Consider the following 13,065-nt stretch of genomic DNA (forward strand, 5'->3'; position numbering starts at 1 on the left):
TTTCTCTTTTCAGTGCTGTTAGAGTTTGTTTTATGTATTTTGGAGCCCCGTCATTGGGTGCGTAGATGTTTACTATGGTTATCTTCATGATGGATCGTCCCCTTAATCATTATATAGTGTCTTTCTTTGTCTTTTATGGTGGGTTTTGTTTTAAAGTCTATTTTATCTGAGATTAATATTGCCACTACTGCTCTTTTTTGGTAGCTGTTTGCTTGATATTTTTTTTTCCATCCTTTGAATTTTAATAAATTTACGTCTTTGTTTCTAAGTTGTGTCTCTTGTGGACAGCATATTGATGAATCCTGTTTTTTTATCCATCCTGTCACTCTTCATCTCTTTATGGGTGCATTTAGGCCGTTTACATTCAGAGTAATTACTGATAGGTGTGAGTTTATTGCTGTCATTTTGTAGTGCTTTTTTTTTGTGGTGCTCACATTCTCTTTGTTCCTCTTACTCTCCTGTGCTAAATTCCTTTTGTTTGTGGTTTTGTTTTTCATTTATTTTGTTTTTGTAGGTTTTGTTTTTACTGAGACTTTATATTTTTCTTCTTTATTTTGATGAGTAGGTTTGTTAACTTTCTTTGTGGTTATCTTGAAATTTACCCTTATCTTCCTAGATTTGAACCAGCCTATTATGACTTGGTATCTCCTATCCTTCCTCTCAATTAGAAGGTTCTATACCTACACCGTTTATTCCCCCTTTTATTGTTCTGATGTTGTCATTTACAGATTAACCTCTCTCATTCCCTGTTGTAATTCTTTTGGTTTTGGATAGTCCTTGAGAGTTCATTTCCTAGGTTGGTATCTGGCTGGTATGATCGTGCATCCTGGATTCAGCCTGTGGTCTGATGTTGTTTGTTCTCAGATTGAAGGATTCCCTTTAATAATTCTTGTAAGTTTGGTTTGGTTTTTACATAGTCCCTTAATTTCTGTTTATCTGGAAATGTCCTAATTTCACAATCATATCTGAATGAGAGTTTTGCAGGATATATTATTCTTGGCTGGCAATTTTTTTCTTTCAAGGTTTTGTATATGTCATCCCATTGTCTTCTTGCCTGCATGGTTTCTGCCAAATAATCCGCACTTATTCTTTCTTGTCTGTGTGGGACTTTTTGTTTTTCTTGAGTTGCTCTCAGGAATTTTTGTTTGTCTTTGGTTTTTGCGAGTGTGATTGTGATATGCCTTGGTGATTTTCTTTTGGGGGTCTATCCTAGATGGTGTTCATTCAGCTTCTTGGGTGGTCAGTTTTTCATCTTTTATGATATTGGGGAAGTTTTCTGTCAGCAGTTCTTCAGTGATCCTCTCTGTGTTTTCTGTCTTCTCCACCTCTTCTGGAACTCCAGTCACTCTCAAATTTTTGCTTTTGATTGTATCCCACATAATTCTCAGGGTTTCTTCATTTTTCTTTGTTGTTTTTTCTGATATTTCCTCAGAGTTGTATCCAAGTGTTTGTCTTCAATTTTGCTGACCCTGTCTTCCATTGTTTTAAACCTGCTCCTCAGACCTTCTATGACACTGTCCCTTTCTGAAATCTTGTTGTTTATGTTTTGGATTTCTAATTGTTGTTTTTGCATGATTTCTAGTTGTGAATTTATTTTAGCTTTTTGTTCCTATATTAGTTTGCTGAATTCTTCCATCTTTTTTGTCTGTATTTTCCATGAATTTGTCTGCCTTTTTCATGAATTTTTTTTTCCTCATTTTTGTCTCCTTTTTGCTTCAACTCTTGGATATCTCTGAATATTAGAGATTTGAATCCCCTTTGAGGTAGTTCTAGTGCCTTTTCTTCTACTGGAAAGTCATCTGGTGTTTTATTTTGAACGCCTACTACTGGAACCATCCTGTCCTCTTTTTGTATATTTTTTGATATTGTCTGCTGTCTTCGGGGCATTCAGTAGTTATTTTTCTCATTTATTGATTGTAGATTTTCTTGTTTCATCCTGCTTTTTTCTTTTATTTGGTTTTGTCTGAGCAGGCAGGCTGTGCGTTCTTTGTTGTTTACTCATCTGTGGGCACGATGCTTTTCACCTCCTCCAATGGGCAGGTCAGTCGCTGAGGTATGGTACAGCAGGGCAGGTCCAGATGAAAGGGAGTTACTGGGATGGGTTGGTTGTGGCATGTAGTAGGACCAACAGGGCAGGTTCCAGTAGGCCATGCCTGTACTGGTTGGGAATGTGAAGTTCAGTGCACACTGCAGGTAGGCAGGAAGGAGGGGGGAGATTGTGATGTGTGGAGCTAAGATGGGTATGGGAAAGAGGAGAGAGAGGAAAGCGGAACAGGCACCAAAAACATACAACCAAACAAAAAAGTGTGCTAAGGGAGCTTGCCATTGGAGTGGAGAGATGAGAAACTGAGAAATGGAGGAAAACAAAACGGGGAAAAAAAAGAAAAAGGGTAAAAAAAATGAATAAATAAAAATTAGGGGAAAAGAAGCCCCCAAAGATCGCACTGGTGCAGCTGTGAGCACTGGGGAAGTTGCTCTCAGGACATGAAGTACAGCCTGGCTACAAGGAGTAGGGGTGTCACACAGCACCAGGTATTCAGGAGACCAGAAGTGAAGGCAACTATAGAGAGAGGAGAAACCAAGAAATGAAGAAAGACAAAAAGAGAAAAAGAGAGAAAAGAAACAAACAAACAAAAAAAAAAACAAGAAAAAAGAAAAGCTCCCAGGGATCCCACTGCTTGTCTGCACAGACCGAGGGAGTTGTTTCTAAGCCTTGTAGTACTGCCCAGCTAGAAGGGTCTCCCAAGCTGAGAAAAGAAAAAGAAAACAAATTAAAACAGAACAAATCAAAAGAAACGAAGAAAGAAAAGCTCTGGGGATCCCACCAGCATGGTAGCACGGGCTGGGAAGCAGTTCCACAGTCTAGTGGTATGTCACAGCCTTTCTGGAAGAAGCAAAGATGGCACATGGAGCAAGTTATCTGAGAGAAAGGAGGGGGAGGTGGTGATAGGTATGGAAGAAATCAAAAGAAGCAGAAAAAAGCAACACCAGTAGCCAACAAATGGCATTCTGGGAGTCGGCCAGTGCAGGCAGGTGGAATCCAAGTGGCACAGGGGTGAAGCTCGTGCTTCCTGGCCAAGAGACTGTGGCTGCATGTAGCATAGGAGGCTGAGTGGGGGTGAAGAAGGGTGAGGGGTGGGAAAGCATATCTCGCTGGTCACTGGTTGTTCTGTCTCCTGCTAAGAGCTCCGTGAAGCTGCTTTCCTCTACCCCCCGTTCGCCTGTCTCCAGTAGGAGTCCAAGATGGCAGATCAGTGCTGGGTTAGCTGATAGGGGACCTCTGCATGTATCTCTTCTAGCTCTCTGTTCTGTTAGTTTCTTATTCAGTTCAGTTCTTGGCTGAGTTCTTTACCTCTTCATTTGATGCTAAGGGTTTCAGGACTGACGTTTGTCTCTGGTTTACTTAGTTTTTCACATCTTTGCTGCGGAGAGACGGTATGGGTGCTTCTGTCTATAGCGCCATGTTGCCTCTTGTTACTTAGTGTCTTGTTCTTTCCCCATATTTTCAAGTTTTTCTTTTATGTCTTTAAATTTGTTTTTTATTTAATATTTTAATATCTGAAATGTTTGTGAGTCTTAATTCTGCCATCTGTTACTGCTGAGCTTAATTTATGGTGCCTTCTTTCCTTGAGAGCTTTGTATTTGGTACTATAAAATGCATATTTTCCTCAAAATTTTATGTATAGGAATTCTCTGAGGCCTGGATAGATACCTCCAGAGAAAATTATATTTATTTCTGCGATTTGCCTGGAGCCACTGCCAACCTGGGACTACTTTAATTTCTATTTTCTGCAATTTTTTGTCTTGTTTTTTACATTATACAGGTAACATAAATTTGGCTATGATCATGAATTTTGAAGGGAGAAGCTTTTTCTTTTTACTGAACACCAAAGTTGACACAAGCTACTTTCCTTACTGTCTTCATCTGAATGACATTTCATGCTGTTTCCTTTTACCTTGCACTGAGAGTGAGTGCTTGGGATCTTAACTTTAACCAGGAGTCTTTTTTTAGCATCCCCACATAGGCAGTCCCCAGGCTTTCTTTCCCTTTCCTCTCTCCTCTGTAGCACTCTCCTGAGGTACAGGATGGTAGATTGCTTTGGTGCTTGGTTACCTCTCATGGGTTCTCTTTCTGGTTTTTCGCCTCTTCAGAATTGTACCTTTTGTGCCAGCTCAAAAGTGGGTTTTTTTTTTTCTTTTTAATTATAGTTGCTTCAATCAGAGATTCATCTGGTCTGCCATAACTGCCAAAAATAGAAATCCCATTCCCTTTTAAAAAGTATATTTAAAAAAATTTAACTTTTGTGAAGTCTTGTCTTTTTTTTTTAATTCTGTTTTTGGGAAATGACAACAGTCATTATTTCTGAAGTTTGTTTAATGTTTAAAAAACTGATTGTTTTTTAAAAACCATTTTTATATGATTTATCAGAATATTCAGTTGTAAAGAGAGTCAGCTTTATCAATGTGTAATTCAGTTTTACTTGATTTTCAAGAAATCTTATAATAAAACCTCCAAAAGTAATACTGTGATCTTAACTTATTCATTTATGTGTATAGTTTGATGAAAAAGGTAGAGTCGTTTAGATTTTAGGTAAAAATTTGTCAAGCAATCTAAACTGCAATTATATTCTGCATATATACTTACCTTCTTTGCTTTCTATTTTTGAAGAAACATTTGATACAATAGAACATCTTCAGAAAAAAATGACAAAAGTAACACGTAATAGTGACTGCAAATTTGTGGTTCATTTTTCTTCTTCTAATATTAACTTTCATGTTTAGGTTTTAGGAGAAGTTTCAGTACAACTTCCGCTTCTTCCCAAAAAGAGATTAATAGAAGAAATGCTTTTGCCAAGTGAGTATTAAGAAGATTTAGAAAAACACCTTTCAAGATGAACATGACCCGAGTTTCTGTGAAGGAAGAGAAGAGGAATTTGTGTCTGTTACATTGCTTGGTAGATTTTTCACACGTAGGAGAAAAAGTGTGATTGAATGTATTGAGAAGAGTACTTTCTCCCTCCTTTGCAAGCTCAATTAAAAATGTCACAAGTGACTAAAAATAGTAAACCTCATATATTTTCTCTTTGAAGAGGTTAGTGCTATTAATAAAAGGTGAGGCGTTTACATTTTGTGTTATCGAATAGGGTGGATTGATTTTAAACTCTTCATTTAAATTATTAGAGACTTGATTTAATATTGTCAGCAATACAAATAATACATGAAAGAAATGTAGGGCCTATCTATATGCACATCCTCTTCTAGAGTATACTGCTCAAGAAGCTTTTTTTTGTTTTGTCGAGAGAATGCCCCTTTCCCTTTTTCATTTCTATTTATTTTCTCTAGACTTGCTTCACTGAAGCCCCTTGGTTTTCTGAAACTTTTTGAAAGGTTTTTACCTTTGGAGGAATGCGACTCTTGTGGACTGATTGGGTCAAGGAGTTGCTTTTATAATCCTTTCAATCTATGAATAGTGCTCTGGGGAGAAGAGGCCAGCTGAGTAGGGAAGTACACATCCTTGCTTCAGAGTGGGGCCCTGCACCAAAAGTGATGTAGTGTGCACAGCACAACCAGAGTAAAAATGAGTGTTTGAACACACATGCATGGGTATAGGCAAATTGGTATATGGGTAGGTACAGGTGTATACATAGGTGAGAACAGATAGAAATATCTATAGATTCATGTAAATACAAATATGTGGGTGTAGGCACATATGTTCATTGAAGACACAAATATGGGTACTCCTCAGACATAACCAAACACCTTCCAACATTGGTTTTCTGAGTTTAAAGGCTTAGGACCACAGTCTAATGGAACAGCTCAGTCACTGGCATAACATAGTTCACAAAAAATCGTGATCTGCCTCCTAGTAAAGTGAGTACTGTCTGGGGTCTTAAAAGCTTGCGAGTGGTCATCTAAGACACAACAATGGGTCTCTGCTCGCCTGGAGTGAAACGGTAAGAAGGTAACCAAAAGCACAGAGAAGAAACAAGTCTACACGAGCCATAACCTCATCTACCCTGAAACCAGAATAACTAGATGGTGTCTGGCAACCACCAGTGACAGTTCTGGTCAGGGTCACAATAGTTGGTCCCAGATAGAATGGGAGAAAAATATGGAGCACAACTCAAATTCTTATTTAAAAAATGAAAAGCCAGACAAACTAGAACAGTAGAGAACAGAGGACTCCCTGAGTGTTGCCCTGAGATACTCTGAGCCTATCTCCTGAGATCACCTTTCAGAGAAATAGCAGATTGGCACACAAAGTAAAGGATATTACCTGGAAGATCAGTGTTCTACTTAAAAACTGTCAGTATGAGACTTAAAGGTCAACAGTTACTCAAAAGCAAAGATGAGAAGATAAGGGAGCAGGGAAACTAGAGTACTGAAAATGGAACAAACTGAACACAGAGAATGTGAACACGTTGTGATAAATGTAACTAATGTAGTGACATTAGTGAACAGTTTGTGTGGAAATTGTCAAATGGGAACCTAACTTGCTATGTAAACTTTCACAAAAACTCAATAAAATAGTATTTTAAAAAAAAAAGAGTAGGGCCTGGAAGCCCAAGCACTAGACCTTGCTGAGCAGCAGAACAATAGGCAGGTAGAGAACAATAGGCAGGTAGTTTAAATGGTAGTTCCGCATGGAGTTATTGGGAAGCATCCCAAGATCTGAAATTTCATTTGAGAACCCTAATTTGTTCTAAGTGACTCTTCAGGTACTGTTAAGGAGGATTGGGTAGAATTTTTTTTTCTTTTTATCTTCCTCAAGGCCTTCACCAGTTTTGAGATTTTTGAGATAGTGTCTTTGCTTGAGTAGCTGAAAGCCTTTAAGGGCAGAAACTTTATCCTCTAATTTATTGATGGTATTCAAGAGTTCTTAGGGAATATGGCAGAAATTACTAAGAAGAGACAACCAGGATAACAGGGAAGGAGGAAAAATTCTGAATCATTGGAATTATACAACAGGTATTGTTATGCACAGGATGATCTGTTAGCATGAGAAAAAAAATCAGTACTTATACTTATTTTCTATAAAAATGAAAAGAAACTAAGCTTTATTAATACTCGTACAAATCAACACCAGTACCTGTTTTAAACAAGAAATAAATATACTTTTATTGAGAATACGTTATTTTTAAAAATTATTTTTTACTAATACAGAATGTGATCAGAATGTTTGGTGATCACTGTTCTAAGGAGCAAAAAAGACTTAGGTGCTGGCAGGTAGTACGAGATCTGTCCCTGACCTTAGGGGTAAGAGAAACGTTGTGATTGGATGACCTTCTGCTGAGGGGGCAGAGCTGATTATTATTCACAAATTTCTAGAACCCAGCCCTGTGCCTGCCATCTCAGAAGTGGTCAGTAAGGTTTTTGAATGAGTACGTATAGCGCTCAAATGTACTGTAATTCCAGGTTTCTCAATTCTGTGGGCTTTTTGAGCTTTAATATAACTTGAACAAAACCGTTCTTATTAACACATTAAGTGTTCACCCAAACCATTACTTTTCGGTTTAGATATTGAATTTATTTAGTATTTATTTTTTTCTTTGGAAACTCTGGTGGTGTAGTGGTTAAGTGCTATAGCTGCTAACAAAGGGGTCGGCAGTTCGAATCCACCAGGCCCTCCTTGGAAACTCTTTGGAGTGGTTCTTCTCTGTCCTATAGGGTCGCTATGAGTCAGAATTGACTTGATGGCAACAGGTTTATTTTTATTTCTTTAAAAACATTATTGCTTATGAAAGGCGATTATACAAAATTTGAAAAATGAAGACAAGCTCACTGAAGGTAGAAATCATCTGTGTCTTATCACCCAGATGAGAGTATCACTGTCAGCATTTTGGGTAGTCTTTTCCAGCTTTTTCTAATGCATGTGTCTGAAAGTTTAAGTAAAATTGAATGAATTATACTCTGTATACCCTTTTGAAAGCCTTTTCCCTCTTAATATGTTATTAGCACATTCCCATATTCTTCAATATTTTTCCTCAGTGTAACTTTGGCAGTGTTCTTAAAGAATATGCTATTATTATGGCATAATAATAAATAGGAAAAACCAGAATCATAATTTAATTAATATTGGTTGCCAGACTTTTAAAATATGAACCTCACTTGAGCCTTTGCATGTGTGTGCTCTGTCTTCCTCTCACTCTCTGTATCTATGTGTGTATGTATATATGTGTGAAGACTCAGTTCTATTTTCTTATAATTCTTTCTTTTTTTCTGTTTATATGCTTTACTGTTTAATCAGTTTAGAATTTATTTTAATATATAGTGAGTGATAAAAATCTTATTTTTTCCCCTAAGCAATTAACTGTTTTTACAGTATTATTTTTACAATATCCTTAATTGAATATTCATTCCTTTCCCACTGATTTGAGGTTCTATTTTTTTATCATACAAGAAACGATTATGTGTATTTTTGTAAGATTTCATTGTCATTTAAAAGTACATTCTTGTGCCAGAGCCACATTGTTTTAATTTTTGTAACTTTAATGGCAATGTAAATCTTCCCTTATTATCATTTTTTGACACTTTCTTAACTACTGATATCCATTATGGTAGTGAGTGATGTGGACAGCCTGGATCTGAATCCCGTCTCTGCTCTTTGCCACCTCTCTGACCTTAGACGAAGCTTCAGTTCTCTGAGCCTCAGGTTCCTATTCTGTTAGAAGGAGATAGTGCCTACTTTGCTGGATTGGGTGAGGTTGAATGAAATAATGTATGTAAATTGTTTAGTGCATACAGTAAGTGATAGCTATTGTCATTATTTATGTGAAATTTACAGTGATTTTGTCAGGTTGCAAAAAATATCCCTTTGAGGGTGAATTTGGGAAGAATTGACTTATATGTTTATATCCAGAAACAAGGCTCTTTCATTTTTATTTTTTATGTTCTTCAGTAATTTTTATGTTCTTCCTGATTTTTCTTATAGGTATTGCATATTTCTTTGTTAACATTTTTATTGTATTGTGCCTTTGACATGGTAAATAATTTTTTTCACTGTATTTTCTAACTAGAATCCTCTTACTGGCAAATGTGGCTTTGGACAAGTGTCTGAGCCTCAATTTTCTTTTTCTTTTTTTAATTGTTGTAGTTTAAATGAAGTTTACACTTCAAGTTAGTCTCCCATACAAAAATTTATACATACATTGTTATATGACCCTAATTACTCTCCCCATATTGCGACAGCACCCTCCTGCTTTCCACCCCTGATAACCCATGTCCATTCAACCAGCTCCTAACCCTCTCTGCCTTCCCATCTCACCTCCGGACAGAAGCTGCCCGTTTAGTCTCTTGTATCTACTTGAGCTAAGAGACACACTCCTCACGAGTATCACTTTATGTCCTACAGTCCAGTCCAATCCCTGTCCGAAGAGTTGGCCTCGAAAATTGAGCCTCAATTTTCTTATCCATAAAATCGGACTGACTGATACCTGCTCTTTTTTACCAACTGAGACAGTGTGTGTGATGGTGTTTAAAAAAATACAGAAAGTGGAATAAAATGTAAAATAAACAGGACCCAGGTTCTGTTCAAAATAAGGTCCTATGCAGTTTGGGTAACAGGCTCTTAATTGTATCTACTCTGGGGGTGGGGAGAAGGATTTCTTTTGGAGGAGGGGTGCGCAAGGTGAGATGGGAGGGGAAGGCTCCAGGTAGCGTTGGTGGTTTTTTCTGGATAGCTGTTTTGGAAGGTCTCAGGTCATAAGGCAACCAGATCCCAGGTAATGTTTCTGTTGTGGGTTTCAGGGTCAGCTACTTCCCCTTAACAGTGGAGGAAGCTTTGGGACAGTACTGGCTTTGAGGCCTTATGTGAGTTTATTTGGGGTCTCAAGTAGTTTTGTTATAAAGTCAGGTTATTGGCAGGGGCTAGGAGACATCTACAGGACATTATAAGTAACGTTTCATTGTAGAGAAAAGGAAAGAATCCTGCTCAAGGCAACTCTTGTTTTTAGGTGTCCTGGAGTCGATTTCAACTCATAGTGACCCACCCCAGGTGACAGAGTAGAACTACCCATAGGGTTTCGTAGGCTGTAATCTTTATGGCAGCAGATCGCCAGATCTTTTTCCCATGGAGCCTCTGGGTGGGTTGGAACTGCCAGTCTTTTGGTTAGCAGCTTAACTGTTGTACCACCAGGGCTCCTTACTCAAGGCAACTAAGACCCTTTGTAATTTTAATGGCAGGGAGGGTAGTAAGCCCTTAAGTATAACTGGGGTTCGTATATAGACCATATATACAAATTTATTTCCCAAAGTTGTGGATTAATAGTTTTTAAAATAGAGAAATATTTTAAAAATGAACTCAGGGTAATTTTGCTTTATTTGATTGTATTGATAACAGTTGAATGGGTATGGATATTTTTCTGGTTGTTATTTAATGAAAGCATATGTTTATTCAGAAATTGCAAGTAAAATCTTAAATCCAGACTACGGCAGTGTATTAAAACAGTCAAGAGAAAGACTTTAAATGTCAAATCAAAGTATGCTGCTGTTTAGAATTTTTTTTTTTAAATCAAGTTATGATCATAAAGTGTTTTCTTTCGTGAATTAAAACAATGAATTCTGAATCTGGCAGTGGAAGTGGATATGAAAAACTGTATTATGTGCCTTTCACACCTAAGAATTTCTCTTACTTTTTCCCTTCTAAACAGATCAAAAGCTGCTTTACATCGTAGTTGGAGCAGCACTACTACGAGTATTGAAGGGAGTGTGAAGCTGCGAGAGGGCTCCCAGGTCCTCCTGACAAGTTCTAACGAGATGGGCACTGTTAGGTATGTGGGCCCCACAGACTTCGCCTCCGGTGTCTGGCTTGGACTTGAGCTCCGAAGTGCCAAGGGAAAGAACGATGGCGCAGTGGGTGGCAAGCGCTACTTTACATGTAAGCCAAGCCACGGAGTCTTAGTTAGACCAAGCAGGGTAACCTACCGGGGCATTAATGGGTCAAAGCTTGTGGATGAGAATTGTTGAATTAAACGAGCTCTAGTAGATTAGTATACTATGTGGTGTATGTATATACGTGTGTGTGTACACACACACACAGGCTAGAACTAGTATATTATATAAGTCTATAAATAAAATACAGTGGATAGGATAGAGTCCATGGTAAGTGGTTCACTTTATCTAGCCATTATTTAAATGTCGAAAATAGAATTCTCTTCACAAAAACCATTAAACCTGTTCCTCACTTATCAACTATCTCGGTTATCTGATATATTGCATCTATGACAATAGTAAAGACATCAGTTATCCCACTATTTTGTGCATTAACGAGGAGCCAGGGCTAGAGGAGGAGGAGGGAGAGGTTTGTAAGAGGGAGTGAGAGTGTTAACCCGGTGTGAAACCAGCCGGCCAGGACAGTGGCCAGCATGGGATGAGCGGACAGCCAGCAGGGAGCAGGGGCAGTCGGGCTGCAGGAATCGGGCAGGGGGCTCGGAAGTCTCTTCTTCCAAAGAGGCTTCTCTGCCACCTTTGCAGCCTCCACTGGGCCCAGGTGGTCGGACCTCACCTGCCTGCAGGCCTGGAAGCTGCCTGTCACCAAAGGCTGTCTCGGGGGCCGGTGGAGCGGGAAGGTGCAGATGCCAGGCGCAGTGGTCCCCGCTGACACCTGGAGCGCAGACAGGTGATGGTGGGCCCCTGCTTCCCTGAAGGCTGCCAGAGACCTCCAACCACCACCAACAACCCTCAACCCCTGTGGGCTCCCGGTGGTGGGGAAGGGCGTGCTGGGGGCACCCAACGGGGAGTGGGGGAACACCCGCTGAAGTCCAGGGTGCAGCCTGGACTCTCACATAATGCAATTTTTGCAAAATAACCTGGTCTTTGGAACCTAACCATGTTGATAAGTGAGGAGTGGGTGTATAACATTTCAGAGAGAATCCTTTAAAAATCTAGAAGTATGGCTTCCAGCCCGATATTCATAACAGAAATATTACATTTCTGTGATTCTCTTAAAATAATTTAAAAATAAATTTTTAAAGCTTTATACCCACAAAAATTCTGGTATTTAGGGAAAAAAATGCACCATTAGGTTACCAACTGATGTATTGCTTTGCTTGCTGTTTCAGTTTTGCACATGATACTGGATTTTTCGTAGTGCCCGTTAATTGTGAAGGTTTTCACTAGCTTTGATTAATACATGGCATTCACACAACATTTTCCTGTGAGTATTTTTGGAGTTTTTAATCCCTTTCTGTGCTTTATTATTAATAAGTACAAGAAGAGAATCATAGGTAGATGACTAGAGTGTTTTCATATTTTTCTGGAAATTATTTGCCCTTTCAGGGATGCTGAATGTAAAGCTATGTTAGAATTTCAGGGTTGGATGGGGCCTTAGCGGCCCTCCAGCTCAGCCTCTTGCCCGTTGCCAACTAAGGAAATGCAAACCAAAGGCAGTTGTTCTAGAACAGAGGCCACTTAGCTAGCTGGTTGACAGAGCTGAGCACAGAGCTTGGCCTCCTGCCTTGTGGCTCAGCGCTCTTTCGTCCACACTGTGTGTGTAATCTCAGATTTTAATTCTGTGCTGCTTGACTGCCTCATCCAGATGACTCCAGAAACCCATGATTAACGTTTATGAATTCAAGTCATAATTAGAATTTTTTTTGCACATAATGATTTAGCCTTCTTATTGGACTTATCTGTAAAATACACATACACACACACGAGAAGCACTTTTAAAACACGATGCACTTTCATCTTTATGGAGAATTTGTCATCATTTCCTCCTGGGATATGAAAAACATTTTTAAAAAATGTGTTTAAGATAAGAGAGCAATATAAAATGTGTTGGGAAGAGTGTAGTAATTCATTAAGTGTTTATGATTTCTTGACTTTCTTGTTTTATTATTCATAAAACTGGTGCTGTGTTTGCAATTGTTGCAGAGTTCAGCCTGTTATAAAGCTACTGAACTGTATCAAGTTTTTACTTTCTTTCCTGTGCACATGTTAACAAATCTAAGCTTTATAATTGAGTGATGTAATAATGAAAGCGCTTATGTTGTGGATATGTACTGACGTTTGTGTTGTATATGTGTAAAAGATTTATCTTTTATTGTAGATATTTAGACTTTATGT

General features: G+C 38.5%; 1 protein-coding gene across 2 annotated transcripts in view; it reads left to right on the forward strand.

Annotated features, from left to right (window-relative positions):
• The window catches only part of CLIP4 (CAP-Gly domain containing linker protein family member 4), a 135,709-nt gene extending 124,704 nt beyond the window's left edge, over nt 1-11,005 (forward strand). For both annotated transcript variants that reach the window (XM_004377647.2, XM_023732454.1), the window contains 2 exons: nt 4,783-4,855; nt 10,650-11,005. In XM_004377647.2, coding sequence (XP_004377704.1) covers nt 4,783-4,855; nt 10,650-10,965 — 389 coding nt within the window. In that variant the 3' untranslated portion in view covers nt 10,966-11,005. The remainder of the gene's footprint in view (nt 1-4,782; nt 4,856-10,649) is intronic.
• The last annotated feature ends 2,060 nt before the right edge of the window (nt 11,006-13,065 follow it).

This window comes from Trichechus manatus, unplaced genomic scaffold, assembly GCF_000243295.1.
Source record: "Trichechus manatus latirostris isolate Lorelei unplaced genomic scaffold, TriManLat1.0 scaffold00052, whole genome shotgun sequence".
NCBI lineage: Eukaryota > Metazoa > Chordata > Mammalia > Sirenia > Trichechidae > Trichechus > Trichechus manatus.